The sequence below is a fragment of the Dreissena polymorpha genome, chromosome 11 (assembly GCF_020536995.1).
Source record: "Dreissena polymorpha isolate Duluth1 chromosome 11, UMN_Dpol_1.0, whole genome shotgun sequence".
Lineage (NCBI taxonomy): Eukaryota > Metazoa > Mollusca > Bivalvia > Myida > Dreissenidae > Dreissena > Dreissena polymorpha.
The window spans coordinates 14,963,297-14,988,913 of NC_068365.1; the positions used below are offsets into that span (position 1 = coordinate 14,963,297).

At 36.1% G+C, this 25,617-nt stretch overlaps 1 protein-coding gene, 2 long non-coding RNA genes and 1 other non-coding gene across 6 annotated transcripts in view; 3 read left to right on the forward strand and 1 right to left on the reverse strand.

Moving 5' to 3' along the window:
* The window catches only part of LOC127851885 (poly(A)-specific ribonuclease PARN-like), a 66,651-nt gene extending 49,726 nt beyond the window's left edge, over positions 1–16,925 (forward strand). The window contains exons 16-22 of one of the 3 annotated variants that reach the window (XM_052385832.1): positions 175–261; positions 1,596–1,670; positions 1,921–2,081; positions 2,745–2,878; positions 10,176–10,276; positions 10,617–10,798; positions 16,036–16,925. In XM_052385832.1, the coding sequence (XP_052241792.1) occupies positions 175–261; positions 1,596–1,670; positions 1,921–2,081; positions 2,745–2,878; positions 10,176–10,276; positions 10,617–10,792 (734 nt within the window). In that variant the 3' untranslated portion in view covers positions 10,793–10,798; positions 16,036–16,925. The remainder of the gene's footprint in view (positions 1–174; positions 262–1,595; positions 1,671–1,920; positions 2,082–2,744; positions 2,879–10,175; positions 10,277–10,616; positions 10,799–16,035) is intronic. The other 2 variants (XM_052385834.1, XM_052385835.1) reach the window with 2 other exon arrangements.
* Positions 2,912–6,980, forward strand: LOC127851889 (uncharacterized). Its single transcript, XR_008036012.1, has 2 exons — positions 2,912–4,111; positions 6,517–6,980. It is a non-coding gene; the product is annotated as an uncharacterized LOC127851889 (long non-coding RNA).
* On the reverse strand, positions 4,757–10,261 carry LOC127851888 (uncharacterized). The gene is made up of 2 exons (XR_008036011.1): positions 10,117–10,261; positions 4,757–5,143 (listed from the first exon to the last, which is right to left on the reverse strand). It is a non-coding gene; the product is annotated as an uncharacterized LOC127851888 (long non-coding RNA).
* A 1,997-nt stretch (positions 16,926–18,922) lies between the features above and the next one.
* Trnaa-cgc (transfer RNA alanine (anticodon CGC)) lies at positions 18,923–18,994 on the forward strand. Its single transcript has one exon. It is a non-coding gene; the product is annotated as a tRNA-Ala (tRNA).
* The last annotated feature ends 6,623 nt before the right edge of the window (positions 18,995–25,617 follow it).

Genomic DNA, 25,617 nt, shown 5'->3' on the forward strand with positions numbered 1-25,617 from the left:
ATTAAATGCAAGTAAAAACATCTGAATTTACATGAATGTACTCAAACAAAATTTCTGTACATAGTGTTTTTGTATTTGTTGATGAGCATATATTTCTTTATATACACGGGATTTTACGTGTCATAAATTGTTCAATTACTTTATGTGACTATTTATTTGACATTTTACTTTCAGTAAATCCATCCCGTGACCATGTATTTCACATTAGCTTTCCTGTGGATTGGAAACATACAGACATCAGTCAGCTGTTCTCACCCTTTGGTAAGAAACAGTTTATTCTATTAAAATTATTGGGAAAGTTTTTTGTTTATGCCCCTGTTTTGGTTATGCAGGATGCAAAATTTATTGAAAATCGCTCTGGGAAAAGGTGGTTAATGCATGTGCCTAAAGTGTTGTCCTAGATAAGCTTGTGCAGTCTGCTTTCTGCTTTTATGTTGTTGTTTTTTATGCCCCCAGTAGGTTGGCATATAGCAGCTGAACTGTCCGTCAGTCAATCTGTTCGTCAGCCAGTCTGTCCGTCTGTCCGAAAACTTTAACATTGCCCATAACTTTTGCAATATTGAAGATAGCAACTTGATATTTAGCATGCATGTGTATCTCATGGAACTGCACATTTTTAGTGGTGAAAGGTCAAGGTCATCCTTCAAGGTCAAATATATGGCTTCAAAGCGGCGCAGAAGGGGACATTGTGTTTCTGACAAACACATTTCTTGTTTATTAAAGGAAGTCTCTTAGTTTAAGTCCAGTTAAGGCGGAAAGGGTCATTCCTTTTAAGCCTGTGTCACCTGCACAGGCTAATCAGTGACAACACTTAACGCACATGCACTAAGTCCAATCTTCACAGAGTGACAGAGCAAGGCTTGGGTAGTTTAGGCCATTATAAATTCATGATTGTTTCACCAAGGCACTCCTCATTTCAAAAATTTAAGAATGTGTGGTCATCTTGAATTTATAACTTTTCCCAAGGCTAGCACGGAAAATTAAAAAGTGATCTTTTTATGTTGCCCACCACTATAGTGGGGGACATATTGTTTTGCCCTGTCTGTTGGTCTGTCTGTTGGTTTGTTTGCTCCAACTTTAACATTTTGCCATAACGTTTGCAATATTGAAGATAGCAATTTGATATTTGGCATGCATGTGTATCTCATGGAGCTGCACATTTTGAGCGGTGAAAGATCAAGGTCATCCTTTAAGGTCAAAGGTAAAAAGAAAATCAAAGCGGCGCAGAAGGGGACATAGTGTTTCCGACAAACATATTTCTTGTTATATATATACTACCTCCATGTAAAGAATTGAGCCTCGTTTTCCCTTTGCAGTGCTCATTAACCCTTTACCACTTAGATACGTATTTTAATGCATTTGTAGTCACTTAGAAAGTTATATTTAATTTTAGACCTTTCTTACTAGATTCAAGTTTTTAAGGCTTCGTTTCCAAACCTTGGATACTGATGAGCAGCAAACAGCATATAAAACCTGAACAGACTGCGAGTTACTCGTAGGCTGTTGGTTTTATGCTTTTTGCACATAGCCATTTTCACTTTACTTCTAAGTGGGAGAGACTAACTGATTGAGTAGACCATTAAATTTTCTTTCAGGCAATGTGTATATTGGATGGCTAGATGACACTTCAGCCTACGTGTCACTGCACTCCAAGTCGCAGACATCATCAGGTGGGTTATGATCTGAGGTGTACCATTAGACCGCTCCTTCAGTATGTTTTAAAATGAAAATATAATAAAGGTCCTGAACAATTTTCTAGTTTATAATATCTCATACTGAAACTACTGTTTGTACTATGATTTAATTTAGAGAATTTCCATGTTTAGACAAACGATTGATGTTTACCTTAAATATTATACAGATATTTTGGGTAAAAACTATGAAAAGAAGTACCCAATACCAAATTTGTCTGTTCCCCAGTTATGAAGTCCCTCTGCAAGAAGGGGTCAGTGTACCGACTGATGACCTACCAGGAACATAAGGACCAGTACAAGTGGACCCCTCAAAATACGCCCGGCACCTACCCTGGATCCACTCCTGGCAAGACCTCAGATGGCAGTGCCCCTACCATTAACTCTCAGGTACAGCAGGGTCCCAAGAAAATTGGGCTTAATGCCTGTTCGTAGAGTGTAGCAATCTGCACAGGCTAATCAGGGATGTCACTTTCCACTTTGATGATATTTTTTGTATAAAGGAAGCCTCTTCTTTGTAAAAAATCTAGAACAGAACAGTACTTGATTCGTTTTCACAGGTTACAAAACAGTGACATTTTGTAATAACATGCGAGCTTATTTATGAGAGAATTACACACATTACACAAATATTTAGTTAAGGTGGAAAATGTCGTCCCTGATAAGCCTGTGCAAACTGCATCGGTAAATTTGGAATGATGCTTTATGCTCATGCATGAAACCTAGTTTTCTTCAGAACAAGGCTAGGTAATTATCCCACTTGTATTTGCTATAGAAATGCTATAGAAGGCTAGTGTATCCCACTTGTATTTGCTATAGAAATGCTATAGAAGGCTAGTGTATCCCACTTGTATTTGCTATAGAAGGCTAGTGTATCCCACTTGAATCTGCTATAGAAATGCTATAGAAGGCTAGTGTATCCCACTTGTATTTGCTATAGAAATGCTCTTGCATATTTCAAGAGATTCAAAGTGTATCAGAAAATCTGTGATGCTCTGAGTACTCACCTGTTGCTGATGATAGCTGAGGGGTAATTAATGATTGTCTTTGCAGATGACCCCTACCCAGGATCAGTATCACTCAGAAGGGGCCAAGAAAGGGGCCAAGCGCACCCATTCTCCAGATTTGGAGGAGGACGCTGGCGATGGTGGCAGCAGTGCTAAAAAGTCAAAACCATTGAATGTTGAGTGAGTTCTGAATGCTTTTTAACTTTACTCAGTATTCTAGAAATGCAACATTTACGCTGTAGTTGCACAGGCGCTCGATGGCAATGATTCAATGATCGACTTTCACTTTTTAAACTACTTGGGAAGAAATATCATGAAATAACCACTCACAGTGGGATATTTGATGGGCCTAAAATGTAACTACTAAGACAAGTAACAATGCATTAAAAATCTTACTTCCAATTTTCTGAATAGTATATTAATGAACCGCATCACAGGAAAGGGGACCTTAAAGATGAAACTTGTTCTAGATTTAGACCTCGCCGTCATGTGTCACTATATATTTCAACTTGTTATGGTATGTAGTATGTTAATATATACAATTTTCTATTGTTATTCCACATTTCCAAGTTTCCTTTTTCATGTGATTGTGACCAGTTTGGATCCAGATCAGTGTGCACTTGAAAGCTCAGTCTGATCAGGATCCAAACTTGTTTATTAACATCTGAACAAGTACTGACTATATAGTGAACAGTTTGGATTCTGATGAGACTGAGCGTTCAAATGCAGACCTATCGCCGTGGCCTAGTGGATAAGGCGTCCGCCTCAGAATCAGGAGGTCGAAGGTTCGAGCCCCATGGGGAGCGTTTGTCGAAGGATGGATGTTTGTCATGGGACTTGTTCCGATATGGCCAGCTCGTGAGCTGCGAGCGTTAAACATGAATGGTTACCAACTTCTATCTGCCTGTCGCCTGGCATTGTGATAGGAGTTGGGAGTTACATGGTATACAAGCAAAGGTGTCTCATAAGCTGGCCCTTTCAATAGGGGTGACACTATAATAAAAAAGGCCTTTGCCTTTGCAGGCTGATCTGGGTCTGAACTGGTGGAAAAAGCCTTAAGGTCCCTGTTTGACACAGCTGATTTTTACATTTTAGGCTGAGTCTTTGTTTACAATTTGATAATGTTAATAAAAAGTATTCTGATGTAGTTTAAAAGGAAAATCTACATGCATAATTGTTACGATACATAATACATAATACTGTACTTGGAATTTTTTTATGCCCCCGGATCGAATGATCGGCGGTATATTGTTTTGGGCCTTTATGTCTGTCAATCTTTTACTCTGTCATTCTGTCACAAAACTTTAACCTTACAGTAAAGTTTTGCAATTACTTTTGAAATATTGAACATAGCAACTTGATATTTGGCATGCATGTGTATCTCATGGAGCTGCACATTTTGAGTGGTGAAAGGTCAAGGTCATCCTTCAAGGTCAAAGGTCAAATATATGGATTCAATGCGGCGCAATAGGGGGCATTGTGTTTCTGACAAACACATCTCTTGTTTTTTAATTAATTGAATGATCATATTTAATAAGATGGTCCAGGATGATATCGTATCACAATTATCTCAATGAGTTAAAATAGGAAAGTAACAATTCCTATCCAGTAATACGCCCAGAAAAATAGCTTGTTTCCACTTTCAGCTTCAAACTAATTGGGTTTAGGGAATTATTTTTTTTTAATTCAATTTAAAAGAAATAGACTAAAGGATATGTAATTGTTAATTTCATATTACCCTCTGTCATGTTTAAAATTCTCTGACACAGACAAAGCCTCAGATTAATTAACACTGAAAGAACCAATTTTAACCCTGAAAAATAGTTAAAATTCAGAGATTTTGATATTTTTTCTAAATTATGTAAAACAAATGTAGGATTAGGGGGGAAAGTAGGGTCAGAAGCCAGTAGGGGAAACTAGCTTTTTTTCTTAACTCTGGGCTGATAAAATGGGAGGTAAAGAGATCATTTATTAATCAGGATTATCTCATCAAAACAATTCACCATTACTTAGGCACATCTAATCAGTAAAGTTCAATACATAATTAATACACGGATATATTATTTATACATTATATTTGTATAATAATCCATGATAATGTATATTTCAGGTTAAGAGACAACATATCTTTGTCTGAAAATGGAACAATTTATCTAACAGATATTCATAAAAGGCTTCATGACAAGTTTACATCTAGAGCCATAGCTTTGGCCATGAAGACTGAATTTAAAGGGTTAATTGTCAAATGTGTGCGTAACAAAGAGTGCTGGGCTAAACTCACACGCATGTATATGGGGGTCGCATGGAAACAGAAGTCATTTAGTGATCCTGAAGTTGAGGCATTTAAGGTTCATTCACTTTCTCTTGAAAATGAGAATTGTATAAGTAATTCCAAGGGGATTTTCCCAGACCATCCTGCTGCAGAATCTTCTCTGACAAGCCAACCTGAAAATTCAAACAGTAAACCAGTGAATGATATCTGTGATAGCACAACATTAGATCATTCATATACATTTTGTATTCATAGGAAGCTCCATGGCAAGTTAACATATGCACAAAATTCAAACAGTAAACCAGTTAATGATATATGTGATAGCACAACATTAGATCATTCATATAGTTATCAAAGGCTCCATAGCAAGTTTACATGTGCACAAATTTCTCTTAAATCAAAGGAACATTGTTTGAATGACAAACAGCTTGGAACATGATTAGATGCAGAGGTGTGTCTTGTTCTGAGAAAACTGGGCAAAATGCATGCGCTTAAAGTGTCGTCCCAGATTAGCCTGTGCAGTCCGTACTAGCTAATCAGGGACGACACTTTCCGCTTAAACTAGATTTTCTGTAAAAAGGGACTTCCTTTAAACGAAAAGTACCATTACAGCGGAAAGTGTAGTCCCTGACACAGGCTAATCTGGGACGACACTTTTCGCACATGCATTTTGCCCGATTTTCATAGAACAAGACACAGATAATCAATGCCTGCTCTTCCATGGTTCCATGCATGGTCTGCCATGGTTCCATGCCTGGTTTGCCATGGTTCAATGCCTGGTCTTCCATGGTTCCATGCCTGGTTTGCCATGGTTCAATGCCTGGTCTGCCATGGTTCCATGCCTGGTCTTCCATGGTTCAATGCCTGGTCTGCCATGGTTCCAAGCTGTTTGTACAGACTGTTAACACCTATACTATAGCTTAAGAGTAGACATTGTCATTAGACTGCTAGTGCTTCAGTCAATTATATGCAACCAAGAAAAAAGGAAATAATGCCGTCTTAAAAAAAAGGATGTTTGCCCTAGTAACGCTACCTAGTAAACTAACCATCATAATCACCTCCTCAATTTTTGACAGCCATTTTCCTTATATGTTTATATCCCCCCCCCCCCCAAAAAAAAAATAATTAAAATTACAAAGCAAAAAGATTTAATATGATGTACCAATACCTATCTTTAAACTCATGGGTCATAATAGGGCAAACAAGAATATTTTTTTTAGGACGGCCTTAGTTTCATTTTGTTTTTAACAATACTTTATATTTATATTATATATTAAGGCCAAAAAAATAAAAAGCTTGTTTCCGCTACCAGCTTTGAAAAAAATAGGCTAGGTAGGTATGGAACATTTTAATGCCCCCGGATAGAATGATCGGGGGTATATTGTTTTTGGCCTGTCTGTCTTTCTTTCTTTCTGTCTGTCATTCTGTCCCAAAACTTTAACCTTGCAGTAAAGTTTTGCAATTACTTTTGAAATATTGAACATAGCAACTTGATATTTGGCATGCATGTTTATCTCATGGAGCTGCACATTTTGATTGGTGAAAGGTCAAGGTCATCCTTCAAGGTCAAAGGTCAACAACAAAAAAAGCAGCACATTAGAGGCATTGTGTTTCTGACAAACACATCTTTTGTTTTATTTTTTAAAGTAAAATATACCCAATTGACCTTTAAATCATCCACTGTTAGGTTTAAAATACTCAAAAACACATTCCTTGATCATGTTGATAAATAAATACAGAAGGAACCAAAATGCCTTGAAAGAGGAGGTCAAATTCAAAGATTTGTTCTCTCAATTTTGTCAAAAAAAACAGCTGGGGTGGGGGGCAAAAAAATAAGGTAGGTAGGGGTAGTGGAAACAAGCAATTTATATATATATAATTAGTATTAAATATTATAAAAAGTGTCCTGTGTGTGATATATTTTGTCGAGATGGAGAGGATGCAATATGTACTGTTTGCCTACCTAAAATTGCATGTATGTTTTGTAAAAATAAAATCTAACTATAAAGAGATTTTTTTTTCTTTTAATAAAAAATGTAAAAAAAAAACATAAATAAATTGCGAGATTTTCATCCCCTCCCCTCCCACTATTTCATGCCCCCCCCCCCCTCACAATTTATTTTCTCAGACTAAAAGTCACACTAGATTTATTTTTGATTTTTGTAAAAATGGAAGCACCCTCTATTATAAAACAATGCTTTAACTTCGTGAAATATCACAAACTGTTTTTATACCCTCACAAACAAAATTTAGGGGGGTGTATCGGAGTGAGCTTGTCTGTCGGTTGGTTGTTTTCGTCCAATCTTCACCAAACTTAGTCAGATGACGTATCTAGATGATGTCTAGGTCAAGTTCGAATATGGGTCATGCCAGGTCAAAAACTAGGTCACGGGATCACTTAGTGCGATTTAAACATTGATCATGGTATCCGCCCTCTAATTAAAGTAGTTTTCATCCAAGCCTCACCAAACTTAGTCAGAAGTTGTATCTAGATGATGTCTAGGCAAAGTTCAAACATGGGTCATGGCTGGTCAAAAACTAGGTCACGGGGTCACTTGGTGAAGTTTAAACATTGAGCATGGTGTCCACTGTCTAATTCAAGTAGTTTTCATCCGATCTTCACCAAATGTGTTTAGAAGTTGTATCAAGATGATGTCTAGGTCAAGTTTGAATATGGGTAATGCCGGGTCAAAAACTATGTCACGGGGTCACTTGGTGTGTTTTAAACATTCAGCATGTTGTCCGCTCTCTAATTCAAGTAGTTTTCATCTGATCTTCACCAAACTTGGTCAGAAGTTGTATCTAGACGACCAAAGGCCAAGTTCGAACATGGGCCATGCCAGATCAAAAACTAGGTCACGGGGTCACTTAGTACGTTTTACACATTCAGCATGGTTCCCGCTTTCTAATTCAAGTAGTTTTCATCCGATCTTCACCACACTTGACCAGAAGTTGTATCTAGATGATGTGTAGGTCAAGTTCGAACATGGGCCATGGCTGGTCAAAAACTAGGTCACGGGGTCACTTAGTGCGTTTTAAACATTGAGCATTGTGTCCGCTGTTTTTTGTGAAGACAACATGCAAAATATTCTGTGTCAATGCGGCATGTGGGGGTATTCGTCATGTCTGTGACAAAGCTCTAGTTGTCCCCTACGGGTTTCACCGGAGGGGACTTATGGTTTGCGCTCTGTGTGTCTGTCTGTCTGTCTGTCTGTGAGTCTGTCTGTCACACTTTTCTGGATCCTGCAATAACTTAAAAAGTTCTTAATATTTTTTCATGAAACTTGCAACATGGATAGATGGCAATTTGGACATTATGCACATAAATTCATTTTGTTCCTACGGCAAAAATTATGGTTGCTTTGGCAACAAATAGACTAGAAATACTGCTGAAAATGGTGGTTTTGTAGATCCTGCGAAAACTTTAAAAGTTCTTAATATTTTTTCATGAAACTTGCAACATGGATAGGTGGCAATATGGACATTATGCACGTCATTTCATTTTGTTCTATGTCAAAAATTGTGGTTGCTATGGCAACCAAAAAATAATAGTTCTGATAATGGTGGAATTTCTGACAAATTTAGGAGCCGGTAAGGGACCATATTGCTTGACAATAGCCTTGTTTTTTTTAAGTTCTGCATACTCATTTTATACTTTCATGTTTTGAGATATAAAATATTTGCCACTCCCCCAAAGAAAATTTAGATGATAATCTAGCAACTAATTTATATGGCCTAATGACCTGATATACTGGAGAGTAAACCCAGCTCCATTCTAGCAAATGTCCATGGACAGCTTTGAACTTAAACACAGATCTATATGACGTCAAGATTTTTACGGGAACTTTGGCTCTTGATCAAGTCACTGCACTTCTCCTAGTTGCCATCTGTTTATATTCTAAGTTTAAAGTAAATCCATTGAATAGATTTGGAGTTATGCTTCGGACAAAGTTTCGGCCGGACGGACAGACGGACAGGACCAATTACAAATCCCCTCCGAATAATTTTACGGCGGGGATAAAAATTCAGCGTCAAAAATTAAATCTGGAGCCCATAGTGTGTATTGGCTGTTGTTGTAGAGAAAGAGCGAAGTTCCGGGCCTGCGCGCGCATTTCAATAAGTGAGCGGGGTGACAGCGATTTATTTATGTGTAATGACGCACTGTTGATTGAGTGAATGGCTTGAGATTTACCTTGTCAATATCTATATACATAGTCGAACTCTTTGTTTTAAGAAGACGTTTTGTCGAAAGATTTTTATTGACTTAGTATGTGAATGCATGATAATAAACAACAGGTAACTGAAATTGCGTCACAACGGAAAATCGATCATTGAGTTATTGCCATCGGGCGCATGTGGTAGTTTGTGCGATGTTCAATGCAGAAGACACATTTGGTTGTTATAATTATCTGTTTTACTTATTTCAAAAGTACTTTTTCAGAGATCAAATAGAGATGTATATCATAGTATTGGGGTCATAAGTGCAGAATACAAGAACCATAACTCTCTTAAAGGTTATTGCCTTTAACTTTAGCCAATTTTGAGATTTAAATTTCTGTTTTACACTACATGAATAAACAAAATAAGTTTTCCCCAACTTTGAGGTTGAAGATAACCTTTTTGGGTAAAATTAACACTTTAAGGGCATTCAGCATTAACAGTGACTGCACGTTTTTTGTTATTTTTTTCTAGCTAGACATAATGAATAAGTCTTTTTGGCTCATAAAAACATTTTACAGAAAATTTTCATTTGATTTAATGATATTTTGTTACACCCCCCCCCCCCCCCCCCTCCCCAACCATCTTTGAAGGTGGCCAATAGTAGTCAGTAGTCGATCCGTATAAGTGTGAGAGTCCGCACTGCTGGTCTCAAATCTCTTGACTCAGCCATAACTTTGCGATAATTTGATGATTTTTAAATTACTGAACAAAATGCAAATCATCATAGGACTACATGCTGCATGTAACTCTTGTCTGTACACCTCAAAGATCAAGGTTACTTTTAAAGTAAGGCTTAAAGGTCACTTTAGCCATAGAACAGCTTGTCCAGGCTCTCACTATGTCATTCATCATGCTATTTTAAAACAACTTCATGCTAATGGCAACCATAAGGAGACTGAAAGTAGTGTATAATATCTGTCCCTACCTTAAGGTCAAGGTCACACGTTACATGCTTAGTGTCATGTTTGTCACTCATGGTTCCAGTGCCCCAGTGTTCCAGTCTCGTTTAACACCAACAAATACACCAGAAAAAGATGATAAGTTGCAATGGCCTGACAACATCAACAGTTCTGAAAAGAAAATTGGTAGGTAGTATGGAAGTTCAAGCCTGTTAATTTTTTTAACCATGATTAAATAGATTATGCTTTATAAAAGACAAATATGTGTCTAGTATTAGTAATAAACATTGTTCGAACCCCCAGTTGTGTAAAACACTTTGTTACATGTGAACCCTAGAGTAAGTTCTTCTCGTATGTACTTCCATTAACACACACTGTGATGTCTATCTTGGTTCAATCCAAACAGCTTATAATTTATACAGTCTATAATTCCTTGATATTCATTTAATAAGCTTTAACACAGCTCCTCTCAAACTGTCTGTTACAATACTAAAGCAGCACTATGTTTGGAAATTGTTGTGGACAGTCATTCTTCAAAGACCGCAGCAGAACGGTTCACAAAGGGGTTATTATAATAATAAACGGCACTTCAATAATCGCAATGACAAGAGAAACAACTTCAAACGGGGTCATATACGACAGGACAATCCAGGCTTTGAAATAAAAGATGAGGACTTTCCACCGTTACCTGGCTCTGAGTAGACTGTAGTAAGAACACCAGTTAATGGGTGTGGGAGCAGTAAGAACACCAGTTAATGGGTGTGGGAGCATGAGTAGACTGTAGTAAGAACACCAGTTAATGGGTGTGGGAGCAATGGAGTGGCGTTCTGGGAAAACTGGGCTTAATGCTTGTAAAGTGGTGTCCCAGATTAGCCTGTGCAGTCTGCCTGTGTGAGAACTGAACGGGCTAATGTGGGACAATACTTTACACACACGCATTGAATACCGTTTTCCCAGATCCATGGGATATATGGGATCATTGCATCGCTGTTCTATCTAACAATCACATTTGGCAGTTCTAGTTATACCACAACTGATCATTAAACCACCACAATCCCAATCTATGTTGATCATCTATCATACAAATGTTTTAATACAATATGGAAAACATATACATGTATTAATGTATTAATGACTGACCCCCCCCCCCCCCGCCAAAAAAAAGAAAGAGGGAACCTAATTGATTATATATTGTATCATTTATTTACCTAAGTAAATATTCCTCTCTTTATTTCTACTTTAATGTTTCATACACAAATAATTAATTATTGTAGAAAATATTATCATTTATTAGCCTAAGTTAATGTTTCTATCTTTTTGATTGACAATTCATTTGTTTTGCAGTCATTGTGCGAAGCCACTGATCATGTTTAATAACTCTGACCTACAATTTAGCAGCATACCCTTTTTGTACTCGCATATTTGCTTGGGGTCAACAAGCAACATCTCAATATTACTGTTTCTACTAAAGGTATTGAATTGAAACTTCAAACATGTGTTGATGGTCATTGTGTGAGATCACTGACCAAGTTCCATTACTCTGACATGCCATTTAGCAGAATTATGCTCCTTTTTCTATAAGAAATTTGGTAAAGGTAAACACGCAAATATGGTCATTGTGTCAGGTTACTACAAAAAAAATCATAATTCTATGGAAGCGGAATAATAGTCAATGGGCTGTCTTTTGACGGTTTATATCTCATGAAAACTAAAGTAAAATGTATTGGTACATGCCAAGCTCTGATCTGATCAATGTGATTTATTTTAATGTTTTCTCATTGTATTTGGTTTGGTTATTATGGGTTAATTGGTTATAAACTCTCAAAGGTACAAAAGCGAGAGTTCTTATATTTGATTTCATTTTATTTAAAAAGCAAGGCATTGATGTCGTGAATAGATTGGCAAATGTTTTCATGTCATAAATAGATTGGTCGATGCTTTCATGTCGTAAATAGATTGGTCGATGCTTTCATGTTGTAAATAGATTGGTCGATGCTTTCATGTCGTAAATAGATTGGTCAATGCTTTCATGTCGTAAATAGATTGGTCGATGCTTTCAAGTCATAAATAGATTGGTCGATGCTTTCAAGTCGTAAATAGATTGGTCGATGCTTTCATGTTGTAAATAGATTGGTCGATGCTTTCATGTGGTAAATAGATTGGTCGATGCTTTCAAGTCTTAAATAGATTGGTCAATGCTTTCATGTTGTAAATAGATTGGTCGATGCTTTCAAGTCGTAAATAGATTGGTCAATGCTTTCAAGTCATAAATAAATTGGTCGATGTTTTCATGTCGTAAATAGATTGGTCGATGCTTTAATTGCAATCATTAACAGTAGCAAGGTTTGTATTATTTTTTGTGAAATGTTTTAATATATTTTAGAGTACTAGTGTCTTTTATTATGCCCACGGTAGGGTGGCATATAACAGTTGAACTGTCTGTCAGTCAGTATGTCAGTCAGTCTGTCCGTCCGAAAAAAACTTTAACATTGGCCATAACTTTTTCACTATTGAAGATAGCAACTTGATATTTGGCATGCATGTGTATCTCATGGAGCTGAACATTTTGAGTGGTGAAAGGTCAAGGTCATCCTTCAAGGTCAAATGTCAAATATATGGCATCTGTCTGTCCGAAAACTTTAACAGTGGCCATAACTTTTTCAATATTGAAGATAGCAACTGGATATTTGGCATGCATGTGCATCTCACGGAGCTGCACATTTTGAGTGGTGAAAGGTGAAGGTCTAGCTCATCCTTCAAGGTCAAATGTCAAATATATGGGGTCTGTCTGTCTGTCCAAAAACTTTAACATTGGCCATAACTTTTTCACTATTGAAGATAGCAACTTGATATTTGGCATGCATGTGTATCTCATGGAGCTGAACATTTTGAGTGGTTAAAGGTGAAGGTCAAGGTCATTCTTCAAGGTCAAATGTCAAATATATGGCGTCTGTCCGTCCGAAAACTTTAACATTCACCATAACTTTTTCAATATTGAAGATAGCAACTTGATATTTGGCATGCATGTGTATGTCATGAAGCTGCACATGTGTGGTGGAAATTCAAGGTCAAGGTCATCCTTCAAGGTCAAAGGTCAAAAAAACAAAAACAAAAATATTATACCCCCACAAACGAAGTTTAGGGGGTATACAAGAGTGAACTTGTCTGTCAGTCTGTATTAAGTGTCCGCTCTCTAATTCAAGTAGTTTTCATCCGATCTTCACCAAACTTGGTCAGAAGTTGTATCTAGATGATGTCTAGGCCAAGTTCCAACATGGGCCTTGCCGGGTCAAAAACTAGGTCACGGGGTCCTTTAGTGCATTTTAAACATTCAGCATGTTGTCCGCTCTCTAATTCAAGTAGTTTTCATCCGATCTTCACCAAACTTGGTCAGAAGTTGTATCTACATGATGTCTAGGCCAAGTTCGAACATGGGCCTTGCCGGATCAAAAACTAGGTCACAGGGTCTCTTAGTGCGTTTTAAACATTCGGCATGTTGTCCGCTCTCTAATTCAAGTAGTTTTCATCCGATCTTCACCAAACTTGGTCAGAAGTTGTATCTAGATGATCGTAAGGCCAAGTTCGAACATGGGCCATGCCAGATAAAAAACTAGGTCACAGGGTCACTTAGTACGTTTTACACATTGAGCATGGTGTCCACTCTCTATTGCAAGTAGTTTAAATCTGATCTTCATCACACTTGGTCAGAAGTTGTAACTAGATGATGTGTAGGTCAAGTTCGAACATGGGCCATGCCGGGTCAAAAACTAGGTCACAGGGTCACTTAGTGTGTTTTAAATCTCACCATGTTGTCCACTCTCTAATTCAAGTAGTTTTTATCCAATCTTCACCAAACTTGGTCAGAAGTTGTATCTAGATGATGTCTAGGTCAAGTTTGAATATGGGTCATGCCGGGCAAAAACTAGGTCACTGGGTATCTTAGTGAGTTTTAAACCTCACCATGTTGTCCGCTCTCTAATTCAAGTAGTTTTCATTCAATCCTCACCAAACTTGGTCACAAGTTTTATCTAAATGATCTCTAGGACAAGTTTGAACATGAGCCATTACAGGCCTAAAACTAGGTCACGGGGTTACTTATATAGTGCGTTTTTAAACATTCAGCATGGTGTCCGCTCTCTAATTCAAGTAGTTTACATCCGATCTTCATCAAACTTGGTCAGAAGTTTTATGGAGATGATCTTCAGGCCAAGTTAGAACATGGGCCTTTCTGGGTCAAAAACTAGGTCAAGGGGTCACTTAGTGCGTTTTAAAAATTTAGCATGGTGTCCGCTGTTTTTTGTGAAGACAACATGCAAAATATTATGTGGCATGTGGGGGTATTCGTCACGTCTGTGACAAAGCTCTAGGTTTTTTTTCAAAGCGGCACAAAAGGGGGCATTGTGTTTCTGACGAACACATCTCTTGTTACTGATGTCTTGATAGCTGAAAAGTGATTGTCAATAATTCAAAGCCTGGGTGTATCATATAATTCAGTTATATTTTTCTTAGAAATTATAACAAGGTCACGCGAGACCCCTCTAAGTCAAGACTTTTTTTTGGGGCTGAAAATAGTCAAAACACAGTGTGTGTTTCTTATTGAGAAAAGCTGCAGAACCTTCAACTGTGGAAATCAGTTTCAGTTCATTCTTAACTAAAGAAAAATATGTTGGTAGCATTTAAGAATGGTAAATTGTGTTGTAAGATTTCAGGATATTGTAATCACTCAGAAATAGAGCTCAATTGATATGATTTCCATGCTGTAAGCTCTATTCACACTTTTGAAATGCATCATGCGAAAATGGGTCTTAAGCCAAACATGGCTTTAACTGCCTGATAAAATTAAAATATACAGACTTGTAAAATATGGAGACTTATCCAAAGCCTGTGCATTAAGCGCAGTCCGGTTTAAGAGCTACTCTGTCGACTGTAGAGCCACAGAAGGTTTCATGGTCTCATTATGGGACAAGGTAGCACCTGACCAGACTTAGCAAATGTGCAGGCTTGTCTGGAACTATGCTTACCTCGTTTGGCATAAGGACCCGTTTGGCATGATGTAGCACTTTGGATATAAAACCTGTACATATATTGTAATCAGTATGCAAGATTCATTGAAATGCAGCTTTTCAAATATTTAAGTAAAGTATTAATTTGTTTATCTTGATAATGTTAGATAGTCCATGAAGCTTAATGGCAATTATCATGCGAAACAACCATATAATTGACAGCAATTTTGTTAAAATATAGCACTCACTTATTGTAAGTGCACTTGAATGATCACTGTGACGCTTATTTGCATAGCATGAAATGGTAATGGTGACTTGAATTTGTTTAATGAAAGTGATCACAAGATAACAGTTATCACAATTAACCACCTGCCTTAGAGCAACTAGTGAGCCAATTCAAGCACAATTAGTGTTTGAAATACTGGTTTGTTCATTTAAATGGGGGAACTTTAACTTAAGGCCATTGCAGGTTTAATTGTATGTTTTTTGATAACTCAGGGCCTATAAAAGAAAATTAGCCAACACTGATTTGTATGTTATTTGACAAATATTCTACAAAATGTATGCAATTCAGTCTGTTAAAAAGGTTATTTGTTTCAGGTTTTACAGTGTTTTGGATGAGTTAAATCAATTATGATTATCAAAAGTTCAGTTATGTATTAATGTTTGATAATAATGAAAAACAAGCACTAAAACACCTTCAAAAACTTGATTATAATAATATATTGTAATATTATTTAATGGCTCTGAAAAAAGGCATTGCATTAAGAGATGATGGACATGATGTGCTTTTTTAATATTGCAAATATTCATATTCAATTTAAGAAAGGGCTTGTTGCTGATCAAATCAAGTATGGACTGAGTTTTTTTTGTTGATTATTACTGTTTTAAATGAAGTCAAACAGTTAATCACCTTATGTGTGTTTGTTGTTTTTATTTCAGACAATTTCTCTGAACCGGAAGACCACAAATTGTTTGCTGAGCCAACAGACTGGTGATATTCAGTGGACACAATCAGTGGTTGTTAACCTAACCTTAAATGGACTTGTCACATAGTCATATGCGACTGTGATATTCAATGAACACAATCAGTGGTTGTAAAACCCTGATTTCATCGACCTCTTTAATAGTAACATGAAGCTGTGATATTGTGAACAAGGAAATATAGATATTGCTGTTACATAAGTAATTTGTACAATGCCTTTAGCATAATGTCATACCGTACAATTTGTTTTCTAAATCATGGAAGCCCCTATTTCTCAATTCTTGTGTAGTAAGTTGAGAGGAGATTATCTTAAGCTCACTTTTTGTGCCCCCGGATCGATAGATCAGGGGTGTATTGTTTTTGGCCTGTCTTTCTGTCTGTCATTCTGTCCCAAAACTTTAACCTTACAGTAAAGGTTTGCAATAACTTTTGAAATATTGAACATAGCAACTTGATATTTGGCATGCATGTGTATCTCATGGAGCTGCACATTTTGAGTGGTGAAAGGTCAAGGTCATCCTCCAAGGTCAAAGGTAAAAAAATTCTGTCCCAAAACTTTAACCTTACAGTTAAGTTTTGCAATAACTTGAAATATTGAACATAGCAACTTGATATTTGGCATACCTGTGTATCTCATGGAACTGCACATTTTGAGTGGTGTAAGGTCAAGGTCATCCTTCAAGGTCAAAGGTCAACAACAAAAAAAGAGGCACATTAGGGGGCATTGTTTTTCTGACAAACACATCTCTTGTTCATATTACAATTAAATATGGATTGCAGATGCTGTATAATCAACTTAAAAATGTAAAAATAAAAATTGTGAATTGAATAAACGCACTTAGTGACATTTTGTGATGTTAAATTAATTTTAAAAATTGTCTGATGAAAAAAAGACATAATCGGAAAATTTTAGAAATCGGGGCCAACTGTATATGCTATTTGAAAAATGGGGCTTATTGTATGTGTTTAGTCTTGTCCCCGATTAGCCTGTGCAGTCTTCAGAGGCTAATCGGGGACAACACTTTCTGCTTTTATGCATTGTTTTGTTAAAAGAAAGTCACTACCACTCAAAAATCCACTCTAAGCAGAAAGTGGTCGCCCTTGGTTAGCATGTTCAGACTTGAATGATATGCACATGAATTAAGCACCGTTTTCCCTGAGAGCATCTCATATATAAGTGAGCCGCGCTCTGGGATAATGGGGTTTAATTAACATACGTAAATGTCGTCCCAGATAAGCCTGTGCAATCTGCAAAGGCTTATCAGGGTTTACACTTAACGCTTTTATGATATGTTTTGTTTCAAAAGCGCTTTTTAGCAAAATCAAGTTTTTTCATAAAGTGCGGACTGCGCAGGCTAATCTGGGACGACACTTTAGGCACATGCATTAAACTCCCTTTTCACAAAGTGGGGCTCAAGTATATTTATTTTCTGTTTCATGGGTTAATACACTGTTCTTTTCCAAGGTACAGTTCTGTTGAAGACAATATTGAACAGTTCTCTTTATATGGAATGAAAGGTACAGCATCATGAAGCTTGTGTGATGTGTGTGTATGGAGGAAATGAACATGTCATCTGTCATATAAAAATGTACAGTAAAATATATTTGTTATGTATACAAGAAAAAAGACCAATATATATAGATCATGATGCAACGTCTTGCAGTAAGAAAACTGGCAGCTAAAATATTATCCGACTCAATATTAAAAGGTTTATTTTAAGAGGTACTATTATCTTGCTTCAACATGTACAAGTATAGCACCACATTTAGGTGTTTAGAATATTTGACTGTTAATCAACATTTGTAAAAACTGTTTATCAACATTTGTAAAAAAAAATAAATAGTTGATTAGATCCATTACATTCGGACTATAAGCATCACAGATATTGACCTAATTGAAAATGAAAAATATTAGGGTTTGTGTGTGTTGTTGCTTCTTTATAATGAAGTCAATTTAACTGTTACCCGTATCCACGTTTTTTATGTTTACAACATATGCAAAAAAGAGCTTGTATGGCTTCAGCCAGCCTCAATATTGAAAAGCAATATTTATTTGTTAGTTGCCTGTATTGCATATCAGACAATTCTTTCACAATAGTGGTAGTGCGTGTTTGGGGGACAACATTCTAAAAAGAAAGCATCATACACACAATGCGCATTAGGCGAGGCATTTGTGCAGTGTACAGAATAGCATGTTGGTTTTCTTTAGTTCAATTAGTAATTAATCATCAAAATTATCGAAGACCTAATTATATTTATCAACATAAAAACTACAGTAAACAGAATTACAGGAAACACTTAACAAGAATCAGGACATTTCTATTATACAGCAAAGTTGGGTGCCTTTCTTCGAATAGTAGCCACAGTAATAGTGCAACCAGATGTGTCCGGACAAAAGTTAAAGTTAAAGCACTGCGTTGCTCAACCGAAATTGTACAACACAATATCCATGTTGACTAAGTTAACTCATAACAGTATCAACATTGAATAAGATAAGAAATCACTCAATCTACTTTATGTATTCCAGGCATAGTCAATATTTTATTCTTTAGGAAAAACATTTGTTGTATTTCCTAGTTTTACTGCGCTCAGAACAGTTATAACATTCTATACATAGATGGTGACGTCACTACGTTATTATCAGTAAAACCGGTGTGACACAATGCAGTTATAACGGTGCAGAAGTGTCCATTGATTGACCGACGAAATGGGCTACGTTTGTGTTGCCAATAGTAAATCCGTCCAATCAAACACAGCGTTACATTGTGGTAACAAACCAATATGAAGCTACGTTAAACAGCCCTACTCGTTTATTAATGTCATATACCACTGATAGGAGTGGAAGGGGATATAGCTCAGTGGTAGAGCGCTCGCTTCGCATGTGATAGGCCCGGGGTTCAACTCCCCGTATCTCCATACTTTTTTTCGTTCTTTTTTATGAAGTTGTGTTGCATGTATTTGTGTCGATTAGAACACGGTAGAATTTCACATTCAAAACCTCTACCAGAAGTTTTCAAATTAATAGTAATTTAAGATGTTTACCTCATGTAAGACCGATAAATTCGGTTGCGAGCAGCTGTTTTATTCTTTACCGTACAAAGGTTAAAACAACAGTGTGATCACTTTCGTTCGATTTACACTTTGTCCACGTATGCGTATATTTCAGCTCTTTATGTTAAGTCGTATACATGGTATTTTTCGCAGCTTGGAAATTGGTAATTATTAGTCCTCTACCGGTTTCACCGGAGGGGACTTATGGTTTTGTGTCCGTCCGTCCGTCACACTTTTCTGGATCCTGCGATAACTTTAAAAGTTCTGAATATTTTTTCATGAAACTTGGAACATGGATAGATGGCAATATGGACATTATGCACGTCATTTCATTTTGTTCTTACGTCAAAAATTGTGGTTGCTATGGCAACAAATAGACTAGAAATACTGCTGAAAATAGTGTTTTTTCTGGATCCTGCGATAACTTTAAAAGTTCTTAATATTTTTCATGAAACTTGGAAGATGGATAGATGGCATTATGGACATAATGCACGTCATTTCATTTTTTCCCACGTCAAAAATTGTGGTAGCTATGGTTGCTATGGCAACAAATAGACTAGAAATACTGCTGAAATGGTGTTTTTTTCTGGATCCTGCGATAACTTTAAAAATTCTCAATATTTTTTCATGAAACTTGGAACATGGATAGATGGCAATATGGACATTATGCACGTCATTTCATTTTTTTTCCTAAGTCAAAAATTGTGGTTGCTATGGCAACAAATAGACTAGAAATACTGCTGAAAATGGTGTATTTCTGGATCCTGCGATAACTTTAAAAGTTCTTTATATTTTTTCATGCAACTTGGAACATGGATAGATGGCAATAAATTATGGACATTATGCACGTTATTTAATTTTTTTCCTACATCAAAAATTCTGGTTGCTATGGCAACAAATAAAAAAATATTCTGACAATGGTGGAATTTCTGACAATGGTGGAGCCGGTAGGGGACTTTTATGGCTTGGCAATAGTCTTATTTATTTTAAAATGTAATATATTCAAAATAAAAAAGCATGCACTACATTTCAACGAGCGAAACAACACATTTGACCAAGAAAAATAGTCGTATCGTTTATACAAATCTTTAAAATAATGAAGAGTTGTTAACACTTTTAATCGATAACTTATATAATAAACTCTCATTACTACCTAATATAATACTCGTCAAAAGCTGAATACAAGACACAGTTAAAAGATCTATCTTCTTCTTCAATATTAATTCCAGATGTTTGTCCAGTTTTACTGTGCTCGCTTTTGCCCTAAAATGTCCCATGTTCGATTCCCATGCAACATTGGATTTGTTTGTTTCAATCTGTTTCTTTATTTTATAACAGTGTCGCATCGATAAATATCTTATGGAATTTAGCAAATGCATTTAATGACATTAAAACAAGAATTGTATGGTTTTAGTTCACGGTCGGCACCAAAAATTCGAGTAAGGCGGTAAGTGGACAAAAAATAACATTTTTATTGTATGACCAATGTAAGTCGTTTAAAGGCGATAACATAAGCGCGATAATTTCGTTATGTCAGAAGAACATTTTGAGCGGCCCATGTTTATCATAGTTTAAATATAGACTGTCGCCATGAGAAAATGACTCAGGTGTAACCACAGCATGATATAAGGTTTATAATTTACAATTTCAACACCTTGAATTTGAAAATTAAAAATTCATATTTTGCATACAGCGGTGCATGTCGCGTAGGAAAATGCAAATTGTATTCACGTTGAAGATCGGTTGAAAGCTTTTGCAGTTCTTAACGAACATTTACATTCAACCAAGTACTTTGTATTGATATGCTTGATATTAAACTAGAACAAGGCGCATTCTCAAACTTACCTGTAATATTTAAACATAATATGTAACCGGGTTTAAATAAACAGACCAAGCCATAAATCGCGGTGCTTATTTCGAGTTTAAATAATCTTACAGGAAGTAACTTACTAATCCTCTGAGAAAAATGGGCATTCTGAACTGAGATAAAGCTGTTAACAGTTGGCGGTTTAAAATATTCAAACGACATGTTCCTTATGTATTATTACCCAATATGGCGGCGCACTGAAAACACGTGGTTTTTGCGGTGTACCTCGGTTTTGTTGGTATTCACACGCATGATTAAGGGAATTATAGGCGTTAGACGCAAAGCCGTTCGGGTTACGGATATACAAGTAATTATTACGTAAACTGTTATAATTGAAAAACACTAACGTGGAAAATTTGTGACAGGTGAGTTAATTTATTTATAACAAAATATTTTAATTATTTAATTAAATGTTCATTAAAATCGAATTTTGCTCCATAATCGGCCATTTTTCACTATCCCTTCTTTTTGAAAAAATATTTATGATGTAAAAGGGAATGTTGAAATGGATCGCTTAGTGTTATTAAGATTCGCACGATTTTCACGTAGAGGCCTTATTTAAGTTGCCAATGAAACAATTTAAATTGAAAATAAATCGAAGGCATAGTATGTATACCATTAAACTTTTTATATACATGTAGTCAGCGCCACACGATTTATATTTGTTTCGATGTTTGCAAGGTTATATCGATCTAACGAGAAACTACGCAATCGTAATGATCGTAAATTATAAATATATACCTCCGCCCTGAATGTTTCATGCATGTTTTACATGAGCTGATATTTGTAAAGAACATAAATTAATTAGAAATCGCCGGAAGGAGTCATAATATACATTTGTGTATGTTGGAAGAAAAGAAGAACAAATATACTATTGCTTTAATAATTATGTAAGAAACTAAATTAAACAAATACCAAATGTGTGGTTTCACTCAAATTTAAAAATGTATGTAAAATATTTGCACAAACATACACTCTTTAAATATAGCAAACATATGTATAGTTGTTGTGTACATTGCTATTACATTATTTAACAAGTGAACTAACATGTATGTCAACTTAGACAACAAAGTGCATTGAATATGTGACTTCAATTATTTGAGTCGTGTTCTGAGCAAACTGGGCTTAATTACAGTCCGCACAGTTTAAGCAGGGACGACACTTTCCGCCTAAACTTGATTTTTGGTAAGGAGGGACTTCCTTGAAGCTAAAAATACCATAAAAGCGGAAAGTGTCGTCCCTGATTAGCCTGTGCGAACAGCACAGGCTAATCTGGGATGACACTTTACGCACATGCATTAACCCCAGTTTTCTCAGAACGCGGCTCATTTATTGTTACAAGCGGCATTGTCGTGAGCAATACATACATGGTATTTACTGAAAGTTCAAGTTCAGTCCTCATGTGACATTCACCTGCTTTGTCCTTTACTAACGCCGATCATGTCTTTATTTAGCATCGAGACTAAATATAAACAATACTAGTTAATATGTGACGTTTCAGTCATCTTTAGTTTACTAATAGCTTATTTCAATTACTTAATTTATCTGGTTACCAATGTTTAATACGAAATGTAATATTTCAGGTCAGTAACTATTTGTTTTGTATTCATTTAAAGTAAAGAAAACTTTTAAACAAAAATATTTTATGACAATTGAGGAATATTTTTCGAACAGGATCCTGATTTGCCGCTTGCCCGAAGACCCTTGGGCTAATGACATTGTGCCAGTTTAAGTTTGAATTATTATTAATTAAGGTCATTAGGCATGCACTGCAGACGTGCACAATCAGTGTTTTTGTCGCTATGCATAGCGCAAGATGTATTTTGACGATACATGCACGGAAAGATAGCGCGCTTATATAAGAAATGCATGCTTTTATATTGTCTTTCGCTTTATTGCATGACACAGCATTTCATGAAATTGCGACACAAGTCTGAATTAATCACCCATCGATTGAATGTGGAGGAAATTATATTCTTCGCGTGATGCGACATTGCAGTTGTACACATTTACGGATATATTGTATTAAAAGTAAAGTGATTGGGTTTAGTTGAATGGGAGTAGACTACGTGTGTTAAAGTACGGAACAAGTGTTTAAAGTACGGAACAAGTGTTTTGACATAAAATCATGACTTCTTTAGGGGATATTTTTATCCTTAACAACAACGTCAACAAACATTTCATTAAAACGTTGTGTCTGCGTGCGTACCTTTTTTTAAACGGCAATAATGTCGAAATACTGGAGTTAAAGCAAGATTATCCGCTTCTTTTCAGATCTATCGTTTAAAGTGACTGTAGAATTTGTAGATTACCACAACAGTTAAGGACATATCAACGGCTGATGAGGTTTTATTTTATTTTTAAATATTATCGTTCAGCACATAATTTATTGTTGTATAAACCCTCCGTAGAATAGTAATTGTTATATTTATTAAGTCTCCCCATGACACCGAGTCGGCGGGAAATCAGCAGAAGTAGTAGTAGTAGTAGAAGTTAATTCGTTTTGAACGAGATATACCAGAGGAATTTGTTCATATGTACGCAAGCACACTAGTGATACAGTTTAATTCTATGATATTGTTCAATGACCATTGACGTTCACGATTTGTGTAGGCGTTAATTCGAATCTCACTGAAACCGTGTATGGAAACATAATATTTGCCATGTTGATATTTTTGTCTCTATGGTGTCATCAGTATATTGTTTAAACCAGATAATTATATTTATGAAAAGTTTTGAATAAATATTATAATTATAAAATAAATTATATGAATATAATCTAACACGTCTTGATGGGAAATATGTTCATTTGACCGCTCTCATTGTGTTTTTATACATTAGAAGTCAGTTTATTTTCAAAAATGTTTTTTTAAAGTTGATCTTAAGGCGAAAACTCGATTCACACCACTGCTATTTAGATTAAAGTATAAATGTGCGTCTGTTTGAATACCTAGGTTACTGCATCCTAGGGCTGACGACGGCATCTTTGATGTGCAACTGCGGACATTTGTCAGGGTTTAGGTCCAATTTAGATTCAGGTTTTGAATAGCTTTTGGCAAACACGGAACATTATTCCAAATTAGTATTAATCGTTTGCACGGAAGCTATTTGAAGTAATTTCTTTCCACAACCCATAAAATTGAAACCTTCTGTCGAACGTTTCTCCGTTTACTTGTGTTCCTTATGTAAGATTGTGTTTCCGGCGTCACTTTTTTGCTTGCGATAGTTTGGGAATTTATAGTTTGTATTGACCAATGAAACAGGACATGTTTTTCAAGGTGTTCATGTGCGGAAGTTCCAGTAATACCTGAATAAATGAGAAAATCATCCCGTAGTGTCTGAGTCGTGTTTGGTGATTCTCAGTAGATTGTTGTGATGGTTTGCTCAGTCCCAACGGACAAATTAAGGAATCTAAAGAATCTTCACTAGTAGTGTGTCATCGATATGCTCAGAATGGATGGATGTATGTACATAGTTTTCTTTGTAGATATCGTCCTATTTTCGCCGTTTTGGTATTAAACACGCTTAAGAAACTTAATTAAACACGGTGGCGCGAAGGTCTAGGTTTACTTCTATTTACTAGAATATAGTTATTTCAAAAACGTATTTAAATATAAAAAGCTTTGTTTGTAACTTTTTCTTTAACCATTATGTAATATAATTCATTATATGCAACTCTGATATCTGCACTTTATGTACAAATTTATATGTGACGTAATTTTCACAATTAAAACAATATTGTTCGCTTACCTAAGGTTCAGTGGCATATTAAAGACCTAAAACGCTTTATTTTTGTCCAAACTGTCACTTAATTGCCTCATTTAACCGCTCAAATACGACAACGATCGAACAATGGATACTTAATATCACATCATAGCGTCGGCAGCTGCTCATCTTAAAAATTCGTGTACTTTTTGTACATCCTGTATACCGAATCTATTTATCTATATACCTGCGCGTACGGTTACCGCAGATGTCGCACGATTCGGTTACAGGGCCGCGGTCGGCGCAGCGTCCCTCGTGTTCACAGATATGGATGAACCCCCACAACTTCCTAGTTACCAAGTCATCTTATTTACGATTTGTCATACGCGTGACATGCTGCTCGTTAATGGCTCTTGGCGCCGTTTTAAACTAGTCACATGCATGCACATGTGAAATACGACCCTCCTGAACTAGTGTTGTTTATTACCAAATATAAGTATTATTCCAACGATTGTACATTTTATGAAGACACCACACGAGGGTTGTTCAAAAGGCTCTGGTACAAGGGTCATACATTAAAGGGTTCTTTTCACGGTTTGGTAAATTGACAAAATTGAAAAAAAAATGTTTCAGATTCGCAAATTTTCGGTTAAGTTATGATATTTGTGAGGAAACAGTATTACTTAACATTTGCCATGGTCTAATATTGCCATTATATGCATCTTTTGACGATTTAAAAACCTAAAAATTAAAAAGCGTTGCAACGCGAAACGATTGAATAATTTGGAGAGTTCTGTTGTCGTAAAACTTCTAAGATTGCTTATATAACGTATAAAATACGCGTCTTATGTATGCTTGGCAGGATAGCTCAGTTGGCTTATGCCTTTTTACTTCAGGATTCCGGGGGTCACTGGTT